Raw genomic sequence first — 13,827 nt, forward strand, 5'->3', positions numbered from 1 at the left:
GGCTGCCGAGACCCCTGCCCCGGGTGCACACCGCGGGGGTGCGGGGGGCGATGAGGGGCTGGGAGCCTGGGATGTGTCCCCCACCCCGGCACCAAGGGTGCCGGCAGCGGAGGAGACCGCCAGCGCCTGGCCTTTTGTGTCTGGGGCTGACTCCGGACACACCTGTGGGTCCCAGGCCCTGGACTGGGCCACCCCTCCCCCTTTCCTTCCTCTGCCCAGGCCCTGCCCACACCCCTCCTACTCCTGCCTCTGGCCAACACCCTGGTGTGACTGGGAAGACTGACTTCTTGTGCCCCCATCCCTGTGGGGATCAGCCTAGACCATGATCCCCAAAGGGCTCGGCCCCCCGTTATTTGTAAAATTGTGGTCCATTCTTTGCCTGTGGAGATGCAGCGTGACCTGGCTGTTCCATCTGGTGGGCTCGCCCCTCTCTGGCTGAGTCCTGGGGACTTTTGGTCCTGGACCCTGCTATCCGTCTCTGGCTGGCCAGGGTGCTGTTACCCTCAGAGGGTGGGCGTGGTGGGCAGCAAGGAGGTGGGGAGTAGACCCTGGGTCTGAGAGGAGAGGCCCAAGAATCTGGCTTTGGGAAGGGGCTGCCCTGCTATAGTGCTGGGGAGACCCCCAACCCTGGAGGGGATGGAGGTGAGAGAAGGGGTGGGGAGCAAACAGTGTGGGCTCTGCCCGCCCGAGGGGGGTTCTCGGAACTTCATCCTCAACCACACCTGCTGAATACTCACCTGCTTCAGATCCTGGGCCTGACTCACATCGCCCCTGGTGTCCCTGAGCCTGGGGACTGCTGGGAGGATGGGAGCAGAGAGGGTCAGCCATCAGCTGGGTTCCCGTCGTTATTATTAGCATTAGTGTCTGGTAGTAATAGTAGTAGCAAGAGGAGAAGGAGAAGCTGTGGCGGAGTTAAACAAGGCCCACCACGGTGCTGGGAAATGAATATTCCCGAGTCTCTCCAGCCCAGTGTCTTTGCAGGGCAGGGTACATAGTAGGTGCTTGATAAATATTTGTTGAATGCTAAATCTGCCTTAAAGAGTGAATCTTTGTGAAATCTGCCATCTATATACTGGATTGGTTTAAAAATGAAATTGTGGCACAGAACCAGGGACTTGGGCTGGAAGGGTCCCAGAGACCGCCCCCCCCGCCCCAAACCCTTACAACCTAGCATGGCTCCTGCCATGTCCAGGCAGGAGACCAGGGCCTGGGCAGCTGGTAGGTCCGCAGTCCCACTGCCCAATGCCAAGCCTGGAACCAGAAGAATGAAGCTGTCAGGGAAATGGCGAGAGGCCTGGAAGGGGTCAGGGGGGCACCTGTGCCAGCCTGGCTGCCAGGCTGGACACAGAGGGTAAGAGGGCTGCCGAGCTAGCAGGCTGTGGGACTCCTGGGAGGAAAAGACAAGTGCTTTCCCCAGATTTGTTGTCAAGAGGTGATGCTCACGGCCGTGGGTCCCAGCATCTGCAAAGCTAGGCCCTGTGTCAGAAGTGCCCCGGGGATGCCAGAGGGTGGGGGGCAGAGCCATGGAGGAGAATAGGGGTTTTCACACTTTTTAAAAAATGTTTTGGGGGCTTCCGTGGTGGCGCAGTGGTTGAGAGTCCGCCTGCCGATGCAGGGGACACGGGTTCGTGCCCCGGTCCGGGAAGATCCCACATGCCGCGGAGCGGCTGGGCCCGTGAGCCATGGCCGCTGGGCCTGCACGTCCGGAGCCTGTGCTCCGCAGCGGGAGAGGCCACAACAGTGAGAGGCCCGCGTACCGCAAAAAAAAAAAAAAAAAAAAATGTTTTGGTTTGTTTGTTTAGTCTTTTGGCCACACCACGCAGTGTGCAGGATCTTAGTTCCCCGACCAGGGATTGAACCCGTGCCCCCGGCAGTGGAAGCGCGGAGTCTTAATCACTGGATCGCCAGGGGAGTCCTCACATTTTAGCAGTAGATCAAGTGAAGATAGAAACAGCTGCTCTGCTTAGAGTGCCCCTCACCCTGGCCTCCAGCCCCGAGAACACACTTGAAGACCCCTCAAGAAGGGTGTGGAAGTGTGGGGCGCCTGGTGCTCAGGCTGCCATCGGGAATATGGGCCATAATGCCCAGGGTCCAGCCCCCCAGAAACCAGACCCCCCTGGAGCAAGTGGCTTCTGTAGTGCGCCTCCTGCCAGCTGTCATTTCTGTGTCCGTGTTCCCTTTCTGTGTGATGGAGGAGTGGAAGGGACACAAGAGCCAAAACATCAACCGTAAAGCTATTCAACGTAACTGATTTCCTCTTGTCTCCTTAGCCCCCCAGGCTGGCCCGAAGCCAGCCTCCCCGACTCCTCGCTCCCTTCTCCACTACCCAAGAGACGGTGTGAATGTGGTGAAAACGTGGGCTCTGAAGCTACATACCCTGACTCCACTGGCTGTGTGACCTTAGACAAGTTACTTAACCACTCTGAGCCTCACTTTCCTCATCTGTAAAGTACAGACAATCGTAGCCCCCACCTTCTGGGATGAGGATTCCCCCAGTGCAGCCCCAGGCACATGAGGACCATGTTATCAATGATCAGACTTTTTCAGCTCCCTCTTTCCTCCTCTCTTGGGCCACTTTCTCTGCTGTCTAACCCATCCTCAGCCTGTCTGTCATCTTGAAAATCTCTGATCGGACTCTCTCCAGCCAAGATCTCCAGTGATCCTCCATCATGCTACTTAATAATTGAACCAGTATTTATTGAGCGGCTAGGACTGGCGACCAGGCAGCCAGCCCAATGGGCCAAAATTGCTGTCCTTGTAGTGCTGGCGGTGTGGAGGCAACAAAGTGAAGCGCGCGGACTGTCCACCAGTGGGAAGCCTGCAGGAGAGAAAGGCGGCGGGGTGGAGGAGGTGACCGGGAGTGCAGAGGAATGAAACCTTAGAAGGGTGAGACGAGGACTTGTGAGTGAAGGTCTGCAGGAAGGGAGGCGGCTGGTTGGTTATCTCAGCATCTGAGGAAAAGCATTTCAGGCTGGGGGATTAGCAGAAGCCCAGGCTCAGCGGTGGAGCATGTCCGAAGAAGCACATCGGAAGGCGGGAGGCTGGTGGGCGCGGTGGACAGAGCCAGGATGGGAGAGCAGGACCGGAGGCCCCTGAGGTCACCAGCCTCAGCAGGAGATGGGCAGCCGCTGCGGGGTTTTGAGGAGGTACGTGTGACTCCTCTTTGACCTGGGTCCACTGTGGCCGCTCACGGAGAGCAGACTGGGGTCAAGGGCGGGAGCAGGGAGAACAGCTCTGAGGCCTTGTCACCCCGCTAAGAGGCCCTGGGGGCTGGGGCCTGAGGTAGCCTGGAGAGGGTGGCCGGGTTGAAGCTACGGATTTCATATCTGCGGGTGGAGCCCGGAGAAGTGTTTGCCCGAGTGGGGGAGTAACAGAAAGATCATGGGTGTCCCCAAGGTGTTTGGCCTGATGTATTCTTTTCCTGGGGCTGCCGTAACAGATCAGGGTGGCTTTAGAGCAACAGAAGCTTGTTCTCTCAGTTCTGAGGCCAGAAGTCTGAAATTAAGGCGTGGGCAGGCCGTGCTCCCACTGAAGGCTCCAGGGTAGGATCCGCCCTTGCTTCTTACAGCTTCTGGCACGTCTAGGAGCTCCTCAGTATTCCTTGGCTTGTAGGTGCATCAGTCTCGTTGCTGCCTCCATTGTCACATGGCCTCCTCCCTGGGTGTCCCATCTCTGTGTCTCTTCTCTTCTTTTAAGGACAGTAGTCATACGGTTACTCCATACTCTATGCTGTATGACTGCATACCCCAGTTTGACCTCAACTTAACGAATGACATCTGCAATGCCCATCTTTCCAATAAGGTCACGTTCTGTGGTGCTGGGGGTTAGGACTGAACCTGTCTTTTTGAGGGACACAATTCAACCCATAACATCACCACCCCCCGGAAGGCGTTGCTAGTAATTGAGATGGACGGTGCTGCGTGGAAAAAAGTTCAGGAGCTCATGCAGACGTTTTATGTTTTTAATAAATGTATTTATTTTTGTCTGGGTTGGGTTTTCGTTGCTGTGCATGGGCTTCCTCTAGTTCTACGCGAGCGGGAGCTACTCCTTGTTGCAGTGTGCGAGCTTCTCATCGCGGTGGTTTCTCTTGTTGCGGAGCATGGGCTCTAGGCGTGTGGGCTTCAGTAGTTGTGGCTTGCGGGCTCAGTAGTTGTGGCTCGTGGGCTCTAGAGCGCAGGCTCGGTAGTTGTGGCGCATGGGCTTAGTTGCTCCGAGGCGCGTGGGATCCTCCTGGACCGGGTCTCCATTGGCAGGTGGATTCTTAACCACTGCGCCACTAGGGAAGTCCCTGTGCAGACGTTTTAAGTTTGAGATGCTTGGTCCCGACTGGAGAGTTCACTGTGGGAGCCCTCCCCATGAGAGTGACTGAGTCACTGGAGGGTGGATGTGGATAAAATGAGAAGGGGTCCACGGATGGTGTGAGAGCAGGAAGCAGGCAAGGGGACTGAGAGGGGAGGGAACCAGCAGAGCACGGGTCCTGGGGGCCGAGGAAGAAATGGTTCCCAAGAGACCACCTGTGTCAAATGCTGGGTCCTGGGAGAACAGACGAGAGGACTCAGAAACGTGGACATCATTGGGGACCTGAGAAGAGTGAGTTGGGGAGGGGGCCAAAGCTTGATGGGAGAGGGTCTGAGGGAAAATGGAAGAATTAGAAAATCTCCAATTGCAGCCATCGTAGTAGTAATTGATTTAGGCAAAAGCCATCAACAAGGGCTAAAGCCCTGGAGTGTGCGATTGCTGGGGAGCAGGGTATCTCAAAGTGTCACCCCAAGATGACTTCCTCATTACAAAGAGAGAATGCGACTTTACAAAGTACAGCGAGATCCCCAGGTGACCTGACACCAGGGCACGCTGAGGAGGACACAGTCCACCCTCTGGCATCCTGGCCCAAATGCTCAGCCTGAAACTACCCCAGACCTCCAGACAAGTCCACGTGGAGGACCTTTCTGCCAGCTGGCCTGGCTGCTTCAAATATATCAGTGTCATGAAAGACAGGGGAAAAAAACTAGGGCGTTCATTCTTTTTTTAAAAATATTTATTTATTTATTTATTTTTGGCTCATCGGGTCTCAGTTGTGGCATGCCGGCTTAGTTGCCCTGCAGCATGTGGGATCTTAGTTCCCTGACCAGGGATCGAACCCGCGTCCCCTGCATTGGAAGGCGGATTCTCAACCACTAGACCACCAGGGAAGTCCTAGGTGAGGCATGCATGTGGGATCTAGTTCCCTGACCAGGGATCAAACCCGGGCCCCCTGCATTGGGAGCGTGGAGTCTTATCCACTGCGCCACCGGGGAAGTCCCCGGGCATTTATTCTTAAAGGGATAAACAGACAAAACCAAATGTACATGTGAACCTTGATTGGATCCCATGTGGGAAAAAAAATCTATAAAGGACATTATTTAGACAGTTGGGAAAATGCCAAGGTAGACTCTAGGTGGGCTAAGTATCATTGCTCAGTTTCCCAAGTGTGACCGTTGTGTTGTGGTTTTGCATGAGCAGGTCTGTGTTCTCAGGTGGTGTCATGATTTCCTCCCCAGGGGAAGGGGGGTCATGAGCCAGTGTGGCAAATGTGAACAACTGGGGAAGCCAGAAGGGTGTGTGGATGTCATTGTACTATTCTTATGACTTTCTGTAGGTTTGAAATATTTTGAAACAAAAATTCAGGGAGAAAGAAACTAGAGGGTAATGGGAGGAAAGACCAGGAAGGGGTGAGTTTAGCTGTAAAGGGAAGGAGAGAAACAGGTTGGTTTGCCCGTGGGAATGATCCAGTCAGAGGGATGAATGCTGAGCGGGGTCCTGGTTCTTAGGCTGGAGAGGGGGGTTTCGGTGGAAAACTGGCCTGGGATTGGAGCAGGGCAAAGCCCCTGTAGCCCGGGGCAGGGGGGTGGATGTGGTGGTAGGAGCTCATGGACCGCCTTCTGATGCCTTCTGTTTCCCTAGAAAAGTAGGCAGTCGGGTTGGTGGGGAGTCAGTTAGGGAGGGTTGGGGGATGGAGAAGATAGGCCCGTCATCCATGGTGGTGGGGATGAGAGTAGCCTGGGGCGATTGGGTAAGTCTGGGATCCTGTCACTAAGCGACGGGCCTTGGGTACCACATAGGCACCCAGAAGCCAACAGCATTCCCTGAATCCTCCATAGTCCCCTTCACACCCTAACTTAGAAATCCAGGTGGGGTCAGCTGTTCGGGGGCCACACAGGTCATAGAATCGAGGGCAGAGGCCCTGGGCAGGGAGGAGGGGGAGGTATTCTGTTTCAGACACTGAGTTGGGCAAACCAGCTGCCAGGCCCAGCTCCACTTTTTGGTGCCCTTTCTGCGTGCGCTCCGGAAGAGGCCCTGGGAGCACCCGCCTCGTGGTTACCTACTTGAAGTCTCCCCTTTGGTATCGTGTTCCTTGCGGGCAGGGCTTTGCTTTCTCTGTATCTCCCAGAATGGACACCTAGTAGGCGCTCGGGAAGCGTTTGACGGGCACTCTGTGGGGCGTGGATGGTCGGACCTGAAGAGTCGCCCCCATAGGGGCCAGGAGCCCTGTGTACTGCAGTGGTCTGGGTCCACCCCACCCCCCCATCCTTCCCCTCACAGATATGCCACCACGCCGACTGCCAGCAGCTGCACCGCCGGGGCCCCCTCAGCCTCTGCGAGGCCTGTGACAGCAAGTTCCACGGTGCCATGCATTATGATGGGCACGTCCGCTTCGACCTGCCCCCCCAAGGTGAGCACGGGGAGGGCGCCCAGCCCCTAGAGCTCCCTGCCTGGGGGCACAGTGGCCTGCTAACTGTCGGCATCACGACAGGGCCATCAGAAGGACACGAGTTGACTGTAAACGATGAAACCCAAGTCCACTGCCGTCCCTTTTGTTCCGTCCCTTTTGTTCCACAAGTTTTTTAACAAGACAAAAAGCTAGGGACCGGCCCAGCTCGAAGGCAGGTCTGTCTCCACCAGGTGCCGGGTCCTTCTCGATGGGTCTGCACCTCTCACAGCTGCCCCCGCCTCTGTCCCTGCCCTCTTGTCCTCAGGGCAGGGGATCTCTGGGCAGATTCTCCAGCCAGGCAGCCAGTGAGCAGAGGGGTGGAGTGGGGATGGGCAGGTCGGAAGGAACTTGCAGCAGGAAACAAGAAACCCCTCCTGCTGAAAAGGGACCTGGCCCCGGCCTACTGCCAACTGACTGTGCTGGGGTGGCTCTGGTCTACTTTCCCAGCTGGTCAGAGGGACCAAAGGACTCGTCCCCTCTGCCAGGGCCTCCTAGGACTTTGGGTGTGGTGGGGGAGGGGACGCCTGCAAGAAAGAGCCATGGACTTTTGTTCCTTCCTGCAACAATCCCAGAGGCAGGGCTTCTTTATCCCTGTTTAATAGATGGGTAAACGGAGGCAGACTTGTACTGGGGGCAGGGCATCACCTGGGGTGTCATCCCAGGGCCCTTGTGTCTTTTTGAGTCTGGGGGTGGATAATGATAAGCAGTGACTGAGTCCCTCTCCTCACAGAACTGAGGGGCCCTGGCTAGTTTGGGGTGGGGTCCGAAGGTCGGTAGCAGGCCCTGGTCCCTCTGGAGTCGGTTGTGTTGGGAGGCTAAGGAGGGGGCCAGGGGGGGAGCGGGCACAACCCCACTCCCACTTTACACCGAAGGCTCTGTCCTGGCTCGGAATGTGTCCACCCGGTCATGCCCCCCGCGCACCAGCCCTGCAGTGGACATAGAGGAGGAGGAAGAGAGCTCTGTGGATGGCAAGGGGTAGGTGAGGGGTTGGTGGGCACGGCAGACACCCGGGGGGTCCCAAGGCTGGGTCTCAGATCACAGAGCCAGGGACCAGAGGCTTCAGCAGAGCTGACTGGAGACCCCGCCTGGCCCCTGCTGCTGCCCGGATTCCTGGAGGGTGAGCCTCCAGGGCTTCTGGGATCAGACTCTACCTGACGAGGTACCGCTGGGTGTGACTCCCAGGTCGGCCACCAGAGGGCGAACAGCCCCTCGTGAGTCCTGGCTTGCCTGAGCGAACCTGAGTTACCTGGTTGTCCTAGGGCCAGCAAGGGGTGGGCAGCCAGCTGGGGCCCGCCCATATCCCGCCCTGGTGAGCGCCCACCCACGCCTCCAACCTCTGCCCTCACCGGCTTCCTTGCAGGGACCGGAAGAGCACAGGCCTGAAGCTCTCCAAGAAGAAAGCCTGGAGGAGACACACAGATGTAAGGAGCCCCCTGGCTGGCAGAGCAGGCGCCCACAGCCTCTGCCCGTCCCGGGCCCTTTCCTCCGTTCCCAAGGCTGGGCCCGGCTGCTCTAAGTTCCAGGACCAGGGAGGGAACTTGTCCCTGGTTCACTCACCAGGGAGTGAACGTGTCCCTCCCTTGCCACCCAGCCCTGTAGCCCAGCCCTGCTTACCTTAGCCCAGGTGGGGGATGCTCCAGCAGCCCCTGCCTCCACGGAGGGATGCTGGGTGCCTCCCTGGGACGGAAGAGGGCTGGGAGATCCCTGCGTTCACTTCCCTGCTGGGGCTCCCATCCGGAACCCTGGGGTGGGGAGGCTAGGGGGCGAGGGGTGCAGAACTGAGACCCCCTGTCCTGTCAGGACCCAAGCAAGGAGTGTTTCACGCTGAAATTTGACCTGAACGTGGATATTGAGACAGAGATCGTACCAGCCATGAAGAAGAAGTCGCTGGGGTAGGGCTTGGTGGGGAGAATGGGGCTGGGGGGCAGGTGTGGCCTCCTGCAGGTGTGACTGTGTGTGTCTGTGTGGTGGCCTGTGAACAAGCATGTTCCCCAACTGTGGGCACCCCACCCGTGTGCAGTGAGGGCCTGGGTGCCGTGTTTGTGTCCCAGCCCCTGCGCGTGGCCTAGTCCTGCGGGGGTGAACGGGTGTCGACGGACACGCAACGGTGTCTGTCTGCCCTGGTGTGCAGACGTGAACGTGTGAGGGCAGTGGCGTGTTGTCTCGTGTGTAGACACACGCAGGAGCGTGAACCTCTGTGGACAGGTGTGTGTGTGCGCACGGACCTGTGTGTGATCCCCTGGGTGTCTCCCTTTCCCTTTGGGCGGGCGGGGTGGCACTGGGGACAGGGTGGAGGTTCACGTGACTGCCCCCAGCACACGCGCACCTCCGGTCCCGGGCAGGGAGGTGCTGCTGCCAGTATTTGAAAGGAAGGGCATTGCGCTGGGCAAAGTGGATATCTACCTGGACCAGTCCAACACACCCCTGTCCCTCACCTTTGAGGCCTACAGGTTCGGGGGACACTACCTGCGGGTCAAAGGTGAGCAGATGACTAGATGGGCCGGGTAGTTGGGGCATGGCTGGGTCCCTTGGGGAGGGTGCTTCTTCCCAGGCTCAGGTTCCCATTGGCCATGGCCTCTTGAGCAAGCTCATTACCATACAGGTGTCTCTGCTGGGCGGCAGTGCCAGGCGTTGGCAGGGCGGGGTTTCAGGGGAGGGCAGCCAGGCTTTGGTTTGGATCCTTGGCGGAGAGGGTACTGGGGCCCCCTTCTCCACTGGGCCTGGGCGTTGAGAACCTCTACTTGTCCCTAATGCCACCCCAGCCAAGCCAGGGGACGAGGGGAAGGTGGAGCAGGGGGTGAAGGACTCCAAGTCCCTGAGTCTGCCAATCCTGCGGCCAGCCGGGGCCGGGCCCCCCACCCAGGAGCGTGTGGACCCGCAGAGCCGCCGGGAGAGCCTGGACATCCTGGTGAGGAGGGGCTGTGTCTGGGCTGGGGACGGCGAGGGGCCAGGGGGAGGTCACCTAGGCGCCTCGCTGCTCGCTCTGGGGGCTTTACTTTCCGCTTCTGGGAAATGGGGCTGGCTTTGAGGATACGGGGCCCTCCCTGGATCTAACCCTACCCCACGGTGATGGGCCTCGTCTCTGAGAGTCTGCTTGTGCCCAAGGAGTCTGTGTATGTGTGTGTATCTAAGCAGACATCGCGTGGGGAGCGCGACTTTGTGTGTCACTGGTTGTGTTCATGAGTGTGTGTCGGGGATCCACTTGGACCTGGGCTGCTGAGTGCGTCTGAGTGTGTGTGTGTGTGCCTCTGTGTGTTCTCCCCACCTGCTTCATGCTGCTGGCTGGGGCGGCAGGCGGGAGGGGGATCCGGCTGCGTCTGTCTGGACCTTCCGGCCCCCAGAGCACGTGTAGGTCTCAGGAGAGGCGGCGTCCCCGGGTGCGGGGGTGTGCAGAGACCCTCCTGCCTCCCAGGCTGGCGGAGGTCCTGGAAACCCACCATGGGGTGGGGCTGTGGGGGTCTGACCCTGACGCCCGCTCCCTGACCAGGCCCCTGGCCGCCGACGCAAGAACATGTCGGAGTTCCTGGGGGAGGCGAGCATCCCTGGGCAGGAGCCCCCAGCGCCCTCCAGCTGCTCTCTGCCCAGCGGCAGCAGTAGCGGCAGCAGCAGCAGTGGCGGCAGTGACAGCTGGAAGAACCGGGCGGCCAGTCGCTTCAGCGGCTTCTTCAGCTCAGGCCCCAGCACCAGCGCCTTCGGCCGGGTATGTGGGCCCGTGGGTCCTGGGGCAGGGCAGCTGGCTGGCCTTGACCCCTGACCCTGACCACAGGCCTCCTTTCAGGAGGTGGCCAAGCTGGAGCAGCTGGAGGGCAAGCTGCACGCCTACAGCCTCTTCGGGCTGCCCAGGCTGCCCCGGAGGCTGTGCTTTGACCATGACTCATGGGAGGAGGAAGGTGACGAAGAGGAGTACGAGGATGACGCCTACCTGCGGCTGGAGGACAGCTGGCGAGAGCTCATCGATGGCCACGAGGTGGGTGCCGCCCAAGGCCTTCCCCTCCCTCCTCAGGGAAAGGGGCACGTTGTTCCCCTGCTCCACGGGGCCCCTCCTAGGGCGACAGGATGTTCCACGGGACAGCCCTGCCAGGCTGCTCTCACCCTTAACCCGCTTTGGAGGAACTCAGGCAAGGTGAAACTGTGCCCGGCCCAGAACTTGGGGGACCTCTGTGTCTCAGCTGGGAAAAAGGTTGCGTGCAGGGCCGTTCACCCTTCTCCCCCTGCTCCGGCCATCCCGGCACACGTGAGGGCTCCTGGAGATACCCTGCCCTTCCCACAGAAGCTGACCCGGCGGCAGTGCCACCAGCAGGAGGCGGTGTGGGAGCTCCTGCACACAGAGGCCTCCTACATTAAGAAACTGAGGGTGATCACCAACGTGAGTATGGGGTGGGCCCAGAGCCACTCCGCCTACCCGCCTCCCCCCCGTGGCCTCCTCTGGGTGCCCCTGAGCAGAGTTTGGGCCTTTGCAGAAGGAGGAGGTGCCGAGCGACAGAGGGGAAGGAAAGTGGGAGAAGGGCCACACCCTGGGGTGGAGATGATTCCCAGGGGCCCCGGGGAACCTGCGAGGGGGCTTGGAACGAGTTTGCCAGGTTGAGCTGATTAATACAGACCTCATCCTTTGACTCATCCTTTCGTCGGCTGTTTCTAAACACCTGCTATGTGCCAGGTGCCCAGCAGCCCACACCCTAGACGAGGAGGCAGAATGGGTAGGCACTGGGGGCTGTGTGTAGGGACTTCGACACACACAGGTGCTTGGGGGAGCACCTGTCCTGGGCTTGTGGGTTCAAGGAAGGCACCCTCCGGGCAGAAACTCCAGACTGAGCCAGGGCACAGGTGGAGAGAGTTCCGGGTGTGGCTGCAAGGGCAGTGTCCCAGAGCTTCCCTCCAGGAGGGGCCTGGGCAGGGGCACCCCCAGGTGGGCCGTGGGGAACGTCTTTTCTCAAAGCGTGAACCCTCTCTGTCCCAGGCTGCCTCAGGCACTCCCAGGATGGGGAAGGGGTAGAGGGGAGCCTAAGAGTCTGGGTGGGGCGTCGGGACTGGGACCCCCCCCCACCAGCTGCAGTGCTCCCTGCCCCCCACAGCTGTTCCTGTGCTGCCTCCTGAATCTGCAAGAGTCAGGGCTGCTGTGTGAGGTGCGACAGGGCCTGGGGGTGGGGGGGACAGTACAAACGTCCCTCCCACCCACCCACAGGTGGAGGCGGAGCGCCTGTTCAGCAACGTCCCGGAGATCGCGCGGCTGCACCGCGGGCTGTGGGGCAGCGTGATGGCGCCGGTGCTGGAGAAGGCGCGGCGCACGCGGGCGCTGCTGCAGCCCGGGGATTTCCTCAAAGGCTTTAAGATGGTACGGGCCGGGTCGGACGCAGGCAGGGACGCTGAGGCGGGGCTGGGGCGTCGATGCTATCTGCCCACCACCCCAGCCTCCCCCTGACCTATGGCCCGAACGACCCTTAGTGGTCAGAGGCGTGGAAATTCAGAATCGGTTGCCCTGGTGTGAACCCCACCTGGCCGTGTACCGTTGCTACCTGGCCGAGGGTGATCGCTTTCGCTGAGGCTCAGTTTCCTCACGTGGAAAACAGGGATAATAAGCTTGCCCCCTGCGGTGGTCGCGAAAGGCAGTAAGGAAGAGCGAGTGCCTGCCGGGCCCAGCCCGCGGGGAGTGCGCGGTAACGGGTGCTGTGCTTGTTCGCCCTGCGCCAGTTCGGCTCCCTCTTCAAGCCCTACATCCGATACTGCATGGAGGAGGAGGGCTGCATGGAGTACATGCGGGGCCTACTACGCGACAACGACCTCTTCCGGGCCTACGTCACGGTGAGGGCGGGTGGGGCTCGCTGCTGGGCCCGGGCACAGGACGGTGGGCCCACCTGGGCGGCAGGTGCAGGGGGGGCTGGCGCTGGGCGTGGCCTGCCATGAGCCCCGCCCCCGCCTCCCCGCCGCAGTGGGCCGAGAAGCACCAGCAGTGCCAGCGGCTGAAGCTGAGCGACATGCTGGCCAAGCCCCACCAGCGGCTCACCAAGTACCCGCTGCTGCTCAAGTCGGTGCTAAGGAAGACCGACGAGCCGCGCGCCAAGGAGGCCGTCGTCACCATGGTAACTGGGGCGGCGGGCAGGGGCCTTCCCTGGCTTGCGGCCCCTCCCGGCCCTGTACCTGAACTGCCCTGGCCCACCCGTAGATCGGCTCGGTGGAGCGCTTCATCCACCACGTGAACGCGTGCATGCGGCAGCGACAGGAGAGGCAGCGGCTGGCGGCCGTGGTGAGCCGCATCGACGCCTACGAGGTGGTGGAGGGCAGCAACGACGAGGTGGACAAGGTGGGCGCCTCCGTCTGTGCGGGGGTCGCTGGCCCTGCTGGGAGCGAGGAAGGGCCAAACTGGCAGACAGACGGGAGGCTACGCTGGGAATCTCTCTGGAGGACTCCCCGCTGAGATGAGGAGGCAGACTCTGACCTCTCCTGCACCTGCCCCCCCCAAACCCCCAGCTCCTGAAGGAATTTCTACATTTGGACCTGACAGCACCCATCCCTGGCGCCTCCCCTGAGGAGACACGCCAGCTGCTGCTGGAAGGGAGCCTGAGGATGAAGGAGGGGAAGGACAGCAAGGTGACTCCACCCCACACCCAGGGCCCTCGCCCCACCCCCTCTCACCCTGTGGGTTTCGAACACTCCTTCCTTGGGACCGCTTGTGATTCTTAGCTGCCCAGTCACCTGGGTGGCAGTTTAAGAACTGGTGACTTTTGTGATCGTCTGAGGGGTGATTATCTGGCTGCAGTTTACTCTTTACAAATACAGCAGCCGGGTCCCAGCCCATCAGGTGCCATTCTAGCCCACTTGCCAGTGCCACATGTGTTCCTGGTGGGAAGGAGGGGGCACCTTCCGTGAGCAGCACAGGGACAGCCCAGCGTCTTGCTACTGAGCTATGACTGTTTCAGGCACTGTGTAACCCGGAGCCTACAAAGCGTGATTTTAAAACCACCTTTCTGGGCTTCCCTGGTGGCGCAGTGGTTGGGAGAGGCCACAACAGTGAGAGGCCCGCATACAGCAAAAAAAAAAAAAAAAAAAAACCCCCTTTTTTTCCTTTTTAATGTAAAATTTTA

The 13,827-nt window shown here is 60.0% G+C and overlaps 1 protein-coding gene across 3 annotated transcripts in view; it reads left to right on the forward strand.

The window, feature by feature from the left end:
• PLEKHG5 (pleckstrin homology and RhoGEF domain containing G5) overlaps positions 1-13,827 on the forward strand; it is a 27,034-nt gene that overhangs the window by 10,374 nt on the left and 2,833 nt on the right. For all 3 annotated transcript variants that reach the window (XM_024756134.1, XM_024756132.1, XM_024756131.1), the window contains 15 exons: positions 6,580-6,709; positions 7,621-7,723; positions 8,109-8,169; positions 8,549-8,640; positions 9,091-9,227; positions 9,511-9,656; positions 10,236-10,448; positions 10,527-10,715; positions 11,019-11,114; positions 11,821-11,871; positions 11,931-12,080; positions 12,437-12,547; positions 12,676-12,825; positions 12,909-13,046; positions 13,214-13,333. In XM_024756134.1, coding sequence (XP_024611902.1) covers positions 6,667-6,709; positions 7,621-7,723; positions 8,109-8,169; positions 8,549-8,640; positions 9,091-9,227; positions 9,511-9,656; positions 10,236-10,448; positions 10,527-10,715; positions 11,019-11,114; positions 11,821-11,871; positions 11,931-12,080; positions 12,437-12,547; positions 12,676-12,825; positions 12,909-13,046; positions 13,214-13,333 — 1,800 coding nt within the window. In that variant the 5' untranslated portion in view covers positions 6,580-6,666. The remainder of the gene's footprint in view (positions 1-6,579; positions 6,710-7,620; positions 7,724-8,108; positions 8,170-8,548; positions 8,641-9,090; positions 9,228-9,510; positions 9,657-10,235; positions 10,449-10,526; positions 10,716-11,018; positions 11,115-11,820; positions 11,872-11,930; positions 12,081-12,436; positions 12,548-12,675; positions 12,826-12,908; positions 13,047-13,213; positions 13,334-13,827) is intronic.

Source organism: Neophocaena asiaeorientalis, unplaced genomic scaffold, assembly GCF_003031525.2.
Source record: "Neophocaena asiaeorientalis asiaeorientalis breed wild unplaced genomic scaffold, Neophocaena_asiaeorientalis_V1.1 scaffold1247, whole genome shotgun sequence".
Classification (NCBI taxonomy): domain Eukaryota; kingdom Metazoa; phylum Chordata; class Mammalia; order Artiodactyla; family Phocoenidae; genus Neophocaena; species Neophocaena asiaeorientalis.